Source organism: Nothobranchius furzeri, chromosome 1 (genome assembly GCF_043380555.1).
Source record: "Nothobranchius furzeri strain GRZ-AD chromosome 1, NfurGRZ-RIMD1, whole genome shotgun sequence".
Classification (NCBI taxonomy): Eukaryota; Metazoa; Chordata; class Actinopteri; order Cyprinodontiformes; family Nothobranchiidae; genus Nothobranchius; species Nothobranchius furzeri.
This window is the reverse complement of record NC_091741.1, coordinates 60,717,360-60,731,212: the sequence shown is the minus strand read 5'-3', so window position 1 is coordinate 60,731,212 and position 13,853 is coordinate 60,717,360. Positions and strand designations below refer to the sequence as shown.

The 13,853-nt window shown below is 41.4% G+C and overlaps 1 protein-coding gene across 2 annotated transcripts; it reads left to right on the top strand.

The window, feature by feature from the left end:
• The first annotated feature begins 1,758 nt into the window (after positions 1–1,758).
• On the top strand, positions 1,759–7,119 carry pfkfb3 (6-phosphofructo-2-kinase/fructose-2,6-biphosphatase 3). Of its 2 annotated transcripts, XM_070549504.1 has the most exons (14): positions 1,759–1,980; positions 3,388–3,516; positions 3,646–3,742; positions 3,832–3,898; positions 4,076–4,150; positions 4,226–4,282; positions 4,381–4,713; positions 4,797–4,943; positions 5,018–5,122; positions 5,204–5,333; positions 5,429–5,556; positions 5,638–5,826; positions 5,959–5,981; positions 6,850–7,081. In XM_070549504.1, the coding sequence occupies exons 1-14, from the start codon at positions 1,908–1,910 to the stop codon at positions 6,854–6,856; spliced, it is 1,560 nt and encodes a 519-aa protein (XP_070405605.1). In that variant the 5' UTR covers positions 1,759–1,907; the 3' UTR covers positions 6,857–7,081. The 2 variants fall into 2 exon arrangements, with proteins under 2 accessions (XP_070405605.1, XP_015810385.3); XM_015954899.3 differs by lacking the exon at positions 5,959–5,981 and having other exon boundaries at positions 6,850–7,119.
• The last annotated feature ends 6,734 nt before the right edge of the window (positions 7,120–13,853 follow it).

Below are 13,853 nucleotides of genomic sequence, written 5' to 3'. Positions count from 1 at the left end.
CATATTGAGGTATAATTTTCTTCATTGGACAAGAGCACACTCTTCCAAGAGTTTTTCAAAATTAAATACGATGTACATGACCAAATAAATGTTTAAGTTTTTTGTTACCTCAGTGCTTAAGCCAGAATTTATATAACAGTGCACAGTAACGAGTCAGTGTCTTGATATTCTCTTATCAAACTTTTTTCGTTGCTGCTTATATTAAATAAACAAGATGACAGAACTGGAATGTGAGTCTGCAGGTTTTTTCTTGCAGCCCTGGGTGAAGCTTGGTGCTGTTCTCTGAGTCAGACAGTTTCCTTTTATCCAGACGGTTGATGAGGGAAAGTTTGTCAGGCTGATGCATGAGCTCATTGGGTCTCACACAGAGTCACGTTTTTAGTGCAAATGTGGTAATTACGGAACTAAATGATTGCTTTAAGGGTTGGAGACTGGAATGTGATGTGGGCAGATGCACGGACGGACCACACACGGAGGTCACTTTGCATCCCTGATGCTCAGAGGGGGTGCATGCAACACTAAAGTAACAAACTATTTTAAGATATTATGAACTTGTGAAGATTTTATATTAAGCCGGAGGTCTTAAAATGTCTACAGCAGGTTATCAGACATTTGCTTTTTTTAAATGCCCATGCACCTTTCTCTATTATAATAAGTAGTTATAGTCACTAATATGTCAGTCTGTTTTATTGAGGAGCATCATAAAAGTCACAGTAAAACGTTATAAGTGTAATTATACCCCCGAGTGAGTCAGTGGTTCAGCCCAGTCTGAGGGAGATGGTTTCGCCGACGTGCGGCTCCGCACGTCTGCATCAGAGATCGCTTTTTAGAACGACAATAAAAGCAGAGGAATTTCCTTTGTGGGATAAAAAGTCCCTAAAACCCAAAAGCTGCAAAGTGAAAAAGTGCATTTTTATCTCAATTAGTGCGACTTAAAAAAAAGAAGGATGCGCTGAAACCTTGTTAACGCTTTATTGTTCACAGCAGCAAAAACTAGATTAATAATGAAAATATATGCACATATATTTATTTTGTATTGTTTATTTTCATTTAGGGCAGTAAGTCATTAAATGTAAAAATGCAACAGCATTAACGTAAATATTCCAACATTTTATTATATGTGTTTTTCAAGCGTTATAGCCTGCAAACTTTGACGATTGACCAGAACGACAATGGTTAAAGTAGGAAAGCAAATAAAAAAACGCATTAACCAAACAATTAACGTTTTATTTAATAATAAAATAATAAACACAGATTTCACAAAAACTGTGTTGCTTCAATGGATCAAATGCAACACAATCGGAAATGACACGATTATTTTTAAATCTTAATACCATGCGATAACAGGAAATAAAAGGTTATGGTTGGTAAGATAATTTAAAAAATGTTAAATAAACTAATAAAGCAAAGGAAAAATTAAACAGATAAAGGAGATGTTAATAAAATTATGTTTTCTTTACAAAGACAACAAAAAGAACGTAGTGGTTCATTTAAATGTGGATTATCATCATGATTAAACTCAGCTATTATAATAAGTTCCGTTTAAAATAGTGAGCTGGAAAATTAAACTTTACCACAAGGAGGCTCTGTAGTACACTCTCTTATGCGCGCGCGTTTGTGCGTGTACTCGTGCGTTTCCCGCTTGTGTGAATGGGTTTGCGTAGGCACGCGTGTGCTGTTTCGTCACCGAGCCCACGTGGGCCACCGGCCAGCCAGGCGTGGTTTAAATAGCGGATGTGTTCTGGCTGCAGACCGGCAGATTAGCTCAGCTCAACGAGGTCGTAGGACTCTCAGAAGCTCCAGCTCAGACCACCAGACGTACCGGCTCGGTTTTTAAGAACGGTTTAAGTTCTAGAACTTAAAATAACCGGTTCCGCTATTCTGTGCGCTTTTTCAGCTACCAAGGAATGCCAAGAGAGCTCACCCAAAACAGGATCCAAAAGATCTGGGTTGCGACCAAAGATGATAAGCAAAGGAGAGGTAAGATAATAACGTTTTACTTTTACCGTAATGCTGCTAGCATCGCAAACAGCGAAAGCGCATCGTACTGTAATAAAGACTCCGGCGCACCTGCTGCGGTATTTTAAATTCCAATTAATTTATTGGTGATTTGCATCAGCACATGCGGTGCGTCACGCTCACACCAACGTCTCCGCCTGCTCACAACTAGATCATGACGAATCTCCGTTTCCATGGCCACCGCTAACCCCCCATCTCTTTCTCTCGTTTCTTGGACGTGACGCCTGTAAAAAAAATCCCATTGGTCAATTTGGTTTTACGCGCTGACGCAACGACGTCATTCCGATGTAGTTTCATAAATTAGGAAACAAAAAAGGTTGATGATGAGACGTGTGATGGAGGCGGTAGGCGTAGAAATACCAAAAAAATCTCAAATGTAGATGAGACTGGAGCTCGGGGGGGGGGGGGGGGGGGGGGGGCACAAACCTGGGGTCCTCCTTTGTTCTGGCTGAAGCAAACCAGGATAAGTCTGGCCCAAACCAAATCCTTTCAGACTGAAGGAGCAACTTGGAACGAGTGTTGGCATGACTCCGTTAAGATAAGTTGAGATAAGTTCACCTGAAGGACTGAGAACCATCACAGACAGACTTAAGGGGTGTGATCCACTTAAGTATCGTGGCACTTTGTGTTGTGGAAATCTGATTGGACTTGAGAGGAGGAGAGTAAATTAAATCTCAGCAAGAACATGAATGAAGAGGGGATTGTATGGGTTCAAGGCTACAAAGCCCTGTCTCACATGATTTCCAGGACATGGATATATGGACTGAGGAGCTAAAACTAGCTAAACTAACTCTACGTTACAGGAAAATATAAAACATTGCATCAGCTGTCAAGTACAGGGGTGGTAGTGTGATGGTCTTGGGCTGCTTTGCTGCTCTTCACTACTTTTATTTCCTTTTTTTTTTTACAGAAACAAGTTGTTTTTAGATGGATGCTTTTTCTCAATAAATGAAACCACCATGTGAAAACAGTATTTTTAAAGTTTCCTCTGATTCTTTATCTGGTACTAAAATTGGTATCTCATTCCATGACCCCACTCCCCTCCAGAAGAAATCTGGCAAATATTTTTCACAGCTCTGTTGTAAAATGTTGTCATAAATGAAACAAAGTGTAAAAGCTCATGACAATAAAAGTTTCCACAGGCCTCTGGGAGGATTATCCTATGTGTGCATCCAGAGGAAAACTATTTATACACCCGGGCTTGTGCAGGACTTCACAAAAGTGGGTCAGGTGTGCGGTGAGGTGGAAGTAACGGGTTGGGATAGGTGTCAGCAGGCAGCCACGCGTGGGCTGTCAGTGTGTCATCCTGCAGAGACTTTAAGGTTTTAGTGGAAAGTCATGCTGATGTTGAACACCGTATCTCTGCAGGTACTGGTGCCCCCCACTTTGTCAACCCCCCCACTGTCATTGTGATGGTGGGTCTTCCGGCTCGGGGCAAGACCTACATGTCGAAGAAACTCACCCGCTACCTCAACTGGATCGGCATACCCACCAAAGGTGCGACCGTCATATGATAGCTCAGCTGCATCTCAGTTACACGAAGGACCCGAGCAGAGCAGCGACAACTCGTGTTTCTGACTCCAGGACATAGCGTTCATACTTGTCGCTCTCGTTTCTGCCATCCAGTTTTCAATGTTGGGGAGTATCGCCGAGAGGCCGTGAAGAATTACAGCTCCTACGACTTCTTCAAGCCCAACAACGAGTCTGCCTTTAAAATTAGGCAGTAAGTCCTGCCCTTGCATGCAAATAACAGATGCTGGGAGTGTGTTTGACTTAACTAAATTTAGATTTGTACATTTTTTTTGTTTCTAGGCAGTGTGCCTTAGCAGCTCTGAGAGATGTCAAGTCTTACCTGAAAGACGAAGGAGGCCAAGCAGCTGTGAGTTTCCTCATTTATGACTTGAATCACACTAGTGATCACTTGAAGTCCTATGACTTTGAAGCGCCTCGTGATTTTAATCTTGAGAGGCGCTATAGAAATGATATTTTCTTCTCCTTCTTGGATGTTCTAGAACTCGGTCATGAAACTAAGCCATCCTGATGTTGTGCTTTCCAGGTGTTTGATGCCACTAACACAACAAGAGACAGGCGGGAGTTGATCCTCACCTTTGGCAAAGAGAATGATTTCAAGGTCGGTGTTCCAACAACAGGAAAGTCACAACATGGCGCCTTCATGACGTCTAATCAAGCTTCTTGTTTTGATCAGATCTTCTTCATCGAGTCTGTGTGCGACGACCCCAGCGTCATCGCGTCGAACATCATGGTGAGTCAAACTCATCTTTGTTTTCAAACATCCGAGTTGTGAATGCGTCTGGCAGCAGGCGCTTTATTTGCCGCCTAACCTTTATTCCTCCTGTGCAGGAAGTGAAGGTGTCCTGTCCAGATTACCGGGACTGCAACACGACTGACGCCATGACGGATTTTCAGAAGAGGATTGAATGTTACAGAACCAGCTACCAGCCTCTGGACCCGGACGAGCACGATCGAGAGCTCTCCTTCATCAAAGTCATAGACGTGGGCCGCCGTTTCCTTGTCAACCGGATCCAGGATCACATCCAGAGTAAAATAGTTTACTACCTGATGAACATTCACATCCAGCCGCGTACGATTTACCTGTGTCGACATGGAGAGAGCACGGACAACCTGGAGGGTCGGCTGGGTGGTGACTCGGGCCTCTCGCTGAGAGGTCGCCAGGTAACGCCACAGCCAAAACTGCAAATGGACCAAAGGTTGTTGTTTAAGGAGCATAAATGATAGTTTGTTGCCTCTCGCTGTAGTTCTCTGCTGCCTTGACTCGATTTGTGGAGGAGCAGCAGCTGAAGGACCTGAAGGTCTGGTCCAGCCAGCTGCGCCGCAGCATCCAGACGGCCGAGCACCTGGGAGTCCCGTACGAGCAGTGGAAGGCACTTAACGAGATTGACGCCGTGAGCACAAACCCACTTCAATATCTCATCACTCTGTGACGTCGCTTCCTGTCTTAAGTTGGTTCTCCTTCCAGGGGATTTGTGAGGAGATGACGTACGATGAAATGAAGGAGAAGTTTCCTGAGGAGTTTGCACTGAGAGACGAAGATAAATATTATTACCGCTACCCAGCTGGAGAGGTACAGGAGCAGCTTCAGCCATCGATACTGAACAAATGACGTCCAGCTGTCATGTTGATAACTCTGTTCTTGGGATCACAGTCCTACCAGGACCTGGTCCAGCGGGTGGAGCCGGTCATCATGGAGCTGGAGAGGCAGGAGAACGTTCTGGTCGTCTGTCACCAGGCTGTCATGCGCTGCCTGCTTGCTTACTTCTTAGATAAGAGTGCAGGTATGTTCTACAACTGCCACACACCTGGGTTTTAAAGTGTCCAGGCCATGTTTTTATCTCTGATTTCATCTCTTCTCTGGTGTTTGTTGATCCAGATGAGATGCCCTACCTGAAGTGTCCCCTCCACACAGTGCTGAAGCTCACCCCAGTCGCCTACGGCTGCAAAGTGGAGTCCATCTCCCTCAACGTGGAGGCTGTGAACACCCACAGAGACCGACCAGAGGTTCGTGAGACATCACTCACTAATGTAGACTCCCAAGCCGTTAGAGTCTGGAGTCCTGATCGTTGTTTTGAACCCCTGTAGGAGGTTAAGAGGGGTCCTGGCATTCTAATCCGGAGGAACAGCGTGACTCCTCTGACCAGCCCAGAGTCGCAAATCAAGAAGCCTCGCATCGAGGAGCTGGACGAGGTGCCGATCCAGGAGCTTCCCAACTCTGTTGCCTCGCTTGCCCTCTGCAGCTCGCAGCGCATTCCCCTTGCTCTGTCTGGACCGGTGAGTTTGATGAAGACTGGAGAGTTTAATCTCGGAGCAGCATTTCCTGCATCTGTTTCCGTATTGGTCTGCACATTTATTCACTCCCTTGTTTCTGGTCTTTTGTCTGCTGCACCTCCCTCCTCCTTGCAGCACTGGCTGGGCAAAGTTTGCCTGTAAGTATTTGCTGCTGTTTGGCTGCTTTTGCTCTTTCAGTGTCACTGTTAAAAAGAAAACATACTTTCCAGGTTGACTCATGGGAAGTGGCACTGGCTTCCTGGAAGTGACAGGAAAAGATGTTTTCTTATTTGCTCATAAGGGGACTCCTGTTTACGATCACATTCCTGGAATTCTTCTCCTCTTCCATCACTAAAACTACCTTTTGACCCAATACTTGTGCTGCTGACCGTCCTGTTTGTCTCCTTTGTTTTGGGTCTGTTGAGCTGCTTTAAAATGCAACATCCTCCACTATCTAAAGATGGTCTCATTCCTAGTTTCTCGAAGGTAAACACACTCTGGAAGCCTGGCATTAGCTCCATAGCTCTACATGCAGCTGCATTTTCTAACCAGATGAAAATAGTTTCCCAAGTACTTTATGCAGTCCTTGGTTTAAAACCAGAAGTTGAGCAGAAACAGGTCTGCAGATGAATGGAACATGCTTCAGCTTCCATTTTAAGCTAATCAAACACATTAGCAATTCAATTGTAATGCAAGTTTCAATGGTTTTGTTTTGGAAAGTGAGCTGGAGGCTTCAAACCAGTTTCCATTCTCTATCGAGCATCAATGCTTGAACGGAAACGGCCGGTTTGATCTAGTTTTTGTAGGCGCCTAAGTAAAGTGAGCCCTGCAGGGTGTGTTTACTTTCAGTTTCATGGTACTTTCTTACTTACTTTTCTAAGGCCTGTTAACACACACACACACACACGCACACACACACACACACGCACGCACGCATGCACGCACACACACACACGCGTTTTGTGTTTAGACGACTATGGGGAAGTTCTAGAGGAATATCAATAAGAAATCTATCTGTATTTTCAGAACCTGAGAAGCTGCTGTGACATCCTACAGCCCTGCTAATGAACCGGACCAACCGCTCAAGAGGAGATCCCTCACATGAAGAATCAGACATGTTCTCTTTGTCAGTCAAGGACACACTTTTACTGTACTTTTAAAATCCCTCTTTTCTCTCTAGATGTAACTTACGGTATTTTTCTTGCTCTTTACTTTACCGAGCGGCCCCCTGGACAGTGTTCCATTTGGTTTATGTTGAAGACCAAAGATTTGGATCCCAATACCAGATTTGTTTTCTCAGTCTTATAAATAATTTCACCTTAGTCATTTGATAAATGATGTTGACGAGCTACAAACCAGGCAACATTTTGCACAGCAGTGATGGATATTGTTGTTTTTGTTCTGTGTTATCTTTGCCATGGCAGTGATCTTTGCCGTAGAGTGCCTGTAGCGCTTGTTTTGCAAGCCTGACGCAGCTTCTCTTGTGGTTTCTCTGAACTTAATTTCTAGAAGAGAAACGCAACATTTCTAATAACTCATATCATTTTAATATTTATCTTTTTGTTGTTTGATTTTCTTTAGGATCAGTGCCACAGTGCAAACTGTTTCTTGTTACCCGGTAAAATTAGAGTTTGTTGTTTGCGGTCATTGACTGCTATGCACAGAATGAAGCAACTATATTTTGGTACCCTGCGTGCTGTTAATAATATCTTTGTAAATGTTAGTGTACATACAGTGAACTGGACTGGGGGGGTTATGGGTTAGTATTACTCAGGGGGAGTATGTTTGTACTAACTGGGAGGGGAAAAAGCTGATGCTTGCCTCAGAAAAATAACATGTCTGCTCAGTATACTTGAAGTTATTTTTTGTAAAACTTTCTTGTTTTTTACTTTTTAGTTATTTATGTAGTTTTGAATGACTGGCTGGAGGGAGGGACACACCTTTATAATGCCAGAACTGAGTGTGTAGTTTTTTTTTTCTGCATCTGCTGGACCAATAAATCCACTTAAATATAATTTACAATGTCTGCTAATTTCTATCAGTAAGATGAGTTTGAACTTGATACAAGAAATGGCTGGCTGGCTGGATATAGCTGGATAATTGAACAGATTTGTAAACTGGGATATTACTGTTAACCCTTTGACTGGCAGATCCAGTCTTGGTAGAGTACCAGTGGTTAATCTGTCTCACTAAACAAAAGCAGTATTACATTACCTTATTGTAGTAACTATTAATTTCTGCTTTCTGACAAAGGAAAAAAAAGAAAATCAAAATATTGACAGCTGTCCATGTAAACACAGAAAGACTAAAATCAAGTTTAGTCCTGCAGACGGTTTCCATTTTTATTCTGTCTGATGAAAACTTTTTCACTTTTTATTTGGCTTTTGTAATTTTTTTAAATTGAAAATGGAAATAGTGAATGATGTATGAAGGTATGAAGCTCCTAAAAAAAGGTGTTGGAGAAAGCTACTTTATAAAAAATACTGGGCTTTACTCTGAGCCCCTCCAAGGTTTTTGGAGCTTCTCAGCTTCTAGTGGCCTGAGTGGGGGATGAGTGGGCGTGGCCAGCTTGTTTTCGTAAGAGACTGGGACCTGAAATGATGTATTCACAAAAGTATGGATTATTTTTAGAATAAAACTGCTGAAATTGCTTTATGTGAGTGGGATTTACTGCAAAGAACTTCGTAAACACAGCCTAGTGAACTAGACCAAATTCTTGCTTTGCAAAGAATAATACATTTATTTAGTCTGGCTTGCCAGGCTATCGTAAACATCTTTTGTTTAGACTAGGGGTGGGCAACTTCAGTCCTTGAGGGCCGGTAGCCTGCATTTTTTTTGTAGTTTCCTGATTCCAACAGTTGATTCACCTGTTCAGCAGCTCAAGCTCTTCAGAAGCTGGTTAATCACCCGCTGATTGGAATCAGGTGTGTTGAAACAGGAAAAACACTAAAACATGTAGGATAGCGGCCCTCGCCCACCCCTGGTTTCGATCAAATAACTATTGTAACAAGAAAAAAAAGATATAATGCATCTCCTTTTTAACTTATTTATTAAATGCTTTTTGGACAACTTGTAGTTGTCAGTGCCACATGAATAAGTTTCAGTGTCAGTCAGCAAACCCTAAATTTTAAATGATTTAATTTAATAATGTTAATTAATTTAATGTATCTGTAATTAAATGTTAAAACTTCCCAGATTGTTGTCTTTAAGCATTTGGTTTTAAGCATGTCTAGGTGATGCTTTTACCACTTTGCTTGGACAAACACCTTTATGGTTTTATTACTTCCTGGTTTCCAAGGGTGGGTAATCTTGGTTGTGTTGCTGAGGACTGCCAGCTCGAAATTCTCTCACTGAAAGTGATTTGGAAACATTTGAAAAATCCTAAAGTTAGGGTGTATTATTAAAACATTCTGTTATAAAAAAGTGAAAAACCTTTGATTTTCTGACTAATTTGTTTAATATTTCAAAGGAAAATATATACATTTCTAAAACCAATGAAAGGTTGGAATAGCTATTTTTATGTAGCTAATTTTGAACATTTTAACATTTTTGGACCAAGATTTCAATTTAGGCTATAAAAAAAGAGATATATTCTAATCCTAATTTTAATCTTTAAAAAAATCTGATTTCTCAACCATTTCTGTGATAAAAATAATGAGGACTTGGCAAATGTCCTCATTTTGATAGCTGCACACACACACACACACACACACACACACACGCACGCACGCACGCACGCAGGGGTGCCGTAAAACGGTGAAAGATTAGGAAGATTCTAAGGGCCCACAGCTGTCAGGGGCCCAAAAATGTTTCAATGTTGAATTAAAAAAAAGTTAAGTTTAAAAATCACAAGTACTTTACTTTGCAGTATTTTTCTCATTTAAGACATTAAACAAACAATCTTTTAGTCTTTATGAAATGTATATTTATTCAGAGGTTCCTACTTTATTTTGACTAATTAATTTGAACACCCCCCACCCCCAACGGCACAAAATGGTACAGTCCACCTGGCCAGGGGGCGCGTAGCAAGAGAGGCTAGCTCTTGCAGTTGCAGCAGACACTCAGACAGTCATTGTGTCAAGGCTGCAGTAAAAATATGTCTGCAAAAACAAAGTCTGGGCCACAGGAAAGGAAAGAAAGAAAGGAGAAAGAGGACAGGCAGAAGAGAGGGCATCATCAATTTGTCACACAGTTTTTCTCAAAGAAAGGTGGGTTTAGTTAGTGAGTGGTTAAATTCAACCTGTTTGCTAGCTCTGATATCCACAGTGAGAGGAACTATGTTTCATCTAATTATGGTAAATGGGTTGTTGTCCTTGTCCCTACCAGAATCAGCAGCTGATGATATGTCAGCAGGTGTCCCCTCACAACCCAATGAACCTCAAGAAGGTGAGCAATGTAGCATGTTAGCTAGCTGCCTCATTTAAGGGGGTCTGTGGGAATCACTTAAGGCTCTCTTCTCTATCAGTACTATTACAAAGGAATATAAAAAGGCTATTTTTGGTGATAAACACATTGTTTTTCCACATAATGATAATTATAAATATCAATCAGTAAAAATGAATAGATTGTTTTGGATGCTGGACAGGTTGAAGCATTGTTATTTAGTCTGTTAATGTAACATAAATTACTGTGAGATTATTACTGTGAAGCACCTTTTTGAAGGCACCATACAAGAAAAAAAAACCTCTTCATCTACTAAATACCTTGAAATGAAATGTTTCAAATCTGACTGAATTATGGGAGGTTTTACAAGATGTAATTTGTTTATGTAGCTTTTAGAACACAAACCAAAAATCAGTAATTTCCAAATAATTCATCAGAGAGCAAAACTGAAACAAAAGCTGTTAATAATTGTAATAAATAAACTTAATATAACTTTGAACACAATAAAATATGAAATCTAGTATTGATCGTTATTGAGCATTATTAATTATATCACTGTAAATAATAAATCTTGCTGTGTACAATCAAGGCTGAATATATTTTTAGCTGTTTTTTTGTTGTTGAGAAAAATGGGTTTCTAGAGACCTATATACGTATTAATTCAAAGTTATCCAACTTTAAAATTTTATGTAACCCTAACTGACTCCGGTTTGAACTGTGTGCTTATTTATTTTGTGTCTGTGATGAAGCCATGGAGACTTAATAAATACCGGTATGTCACCTTGTGAGCAGTGAATCTTTAATTTTTGTCAGTCATACAGAAATACTTGATTTCAAGAGGAAAGACAGCTGAAAATGTAGTTATGCAAAGCTTTGACACAACATGGAAATTTAATTAGATATCCAAATTTGAAATTTATCAAATGAAATTTTAGAATAAATAAACACATTTTAAGGGAGTAATAGGGAAAAAGAGATTAACATCTTTCAGCATGTGCATTTCCTGCTTTTTTCCAGCAGTGATATTGCTAATTCTGTTGAATGAAATTCACTGTTTAATGAGACAGCTGATTAGCCTAGTGAACTAGACCAAATTCTTGCTTTGCAAAGAATGGTCTAGGCATGCTCCATTGGAACCTCAGCAGCTCCTACCAGGACTCTGGCTAGCCAATCACAGCTCTCTAGAGAGGTTTCAAACACATAAAGAGCTGTGATTGGTCCATAATGGTAGGCCAATCATAGTGCTCTATCTGCTTAGTGAACAAATCACAGAGCTTTATCCGCTTTGTGGGCCAATCAGGGCACTCTATATGCCTGGTGGGTGGGATGATGCAACAGAGTGAAACAAGAGTATGTCACATTCATTGTCCAATAGCATGCGGAGATCATTTGAAAGACAACGGTAGAACCCGCCCCACAACCGAGAGCCGTCAATGGAGCGTGGCCAGACTAAATAATACATTTATTTAGTCTGGCTTGCCAGGCTAACAGCTGATGAAAATTATATGTAAATAAGTAAGAATGCATGTAGACCTACATAATTAAGCAAAACTGAAACACTAATATAAAGTATATATATTATATTTTATTCTCCCTTCGAATCTGGGAGGGTGGAACCCCAGCTCCAGCTATGGACGAGCCCCCAGGGGGCCCAACTTGATATTTTTTCATGGGGCCCAAAATCTCTGGCAGCCCCCCTGCACGCACGCACACACACACACGCACGCACGCACACACACACACACACGCGCGCACACACACACACACACACACACACACACACACACACACACACACACACAAACACTGCCAGCTGATTCTTGGTCCTCATGCAGAGAGGATGGCTATGTGACTGCTGTCAGGTTCACTATAGTCTGCTCCTCCCTAAAACTCCCTGTCTCACACGCACACACACACACACACACACACACACACACACACACACACACACACACACACACACACACACACACACACACACACACACACACACACACACACACACACACACACACACACACACACACACACACACACAAGTCCTGACTAGTTTTCCCGGCACACAAACTTTCCAGCTTACTTTGCATGCAGCCTTTACATATTGTTTCTGGGCCTCGTACTAGTGAGCACGGAACATTTTCCCCATGACTTGCAGTTTTGCTTCCACTCTCTAATGTTATCCTAATGAGCATCAGTCACAGCTGTAACAATGAGTTGCCCGGGCAACTACAGTCTGACTTGTATGCACCTTGCTTTTTTTAGAAATGTGTGTGTAGTCTCTGTGGGAGGAAGAAGCTGCTGTGTCAGAACTCTGAATGGTACATGGCCTTGGTGTTAACGTACTCAGCTAAGCCAGCGGCTCCTCAAATAGTCATTTAATGCTGTGCTGACGAAGGGTCGTGTTTTATCCCTCATCAGTCAGGCTACTTAAAGCTGGACACTGACTGTCCCAGGTTGTTAGTGGAGATCAGTTTGCTTTAAAACCAGTGGCTTGCTTTAATTTTCAAGATGAGCATAAATATTAGGGTCGGTCATTTGTTTGGCTACTGATTCATTATCAACAAGAGACAGGGCGTCATGTCTGACTATTTTAGTCCTCTGCTTTCTCATGACTCAGGAGCTTGTCTCTGTTTACCCAGGCCATACCAATTAGCCAACCCCTGTCATACTTGAGCTCAAAATAATCTAGCCTCATGCAGTTTTCATGTATTTATTTACTCATGAATGCACATATAGTGATTATTTAAAAGGTCTGATACAAATAACTAATAAAAAAATAAGTTTAGTTGGTGATTTTTATCCAATGAATTCTTACAGTTTTATTTAAATCACATACAAATTTTTACCTTTTGCATGTGATAATTATAAAAACAGAAATCTCTTTACATTAAAGAAAAATGCAAAGGGGCACCCTAAGATTCATCCAAACTTTAATTATTTATACTTACAATTGTAAAATGTACCCTAGGCAAATGCTGCAAAGTATGAAGCTTTTAAACAGCATAATTAGTAGCCAGGAGCCTCATTTATCAACCTTGCTTACGCACAAAACGGGGTCGGAGAACTGCGTAAGCAACTTTCCACGCAAACTTTGGGATTTATGAAGGAAAACTTAACGGAAAAATATGCGCAACTTTAAGTTGACTAAGGACCTGGCTTATGCCCACTTTGGACATGGAGAGCACCTGCAGTGCTGCTGCTGAGAAGGATAAAATCACGAAATCCTGCAGCATTATCACTTGTACTGCTTCGTTTTCACACAGAACAAGACCCCCACACGCACACACACACACACACGTGCATACACACACATGCACGCGCACACTCACATTCTCGTTAGTCTCCGATTCATGAAGCGGAGATTGCGTGCAGCTGTGTGTACTCCATGTTTGATAGATCACAAACCTGCTTGGCGTAAGTACATTTTTTTGCTGAGCTTAAGTACGGTTTTAGTAAGGATTCTACACAATGTTTGATAAATGAGACCCCTGGCCTGCCAGACTCGTCTTCTGTTTGATTCTACATAAGGAAGCATGGGGCTGGCTGGTCAGGCTACATAATTAGTACAACTGCAGAAAATGTTATGGTAATTAAAAAATAGAGGAAAAATGTATATTACATATTTAAAACCTTAACATTTTAGTCTT

What these genes read in the sequence shown, in the direction of transcription:
- pfkfb3 (XM_015954899.3), top strand. Translation starts at nt 1,908, where the DNA reads ATGCCAAGAGAGCTCACCCAAAACAGGATCCAAAAGATCTGGGTTGCG. An exon ending in ACGAAGGAGGCCAAGCAGCT is followed by an intron (nt 3,899 to 4,075) that starts GTGAGTTTCCTC and finishes TGTGCTTTCCAG; the next exon opens with GTGTTTGATGCCACTAACAC. An exon ending in CTTCTTAGATAAGAGTGCAG is followed by an intron (nt 5,334 to 5,428) that starts GTATGTTCTACA and finishes TTGTTGATCCAG; the next exon opens with ATGAGATGCCCTACCTGAAG.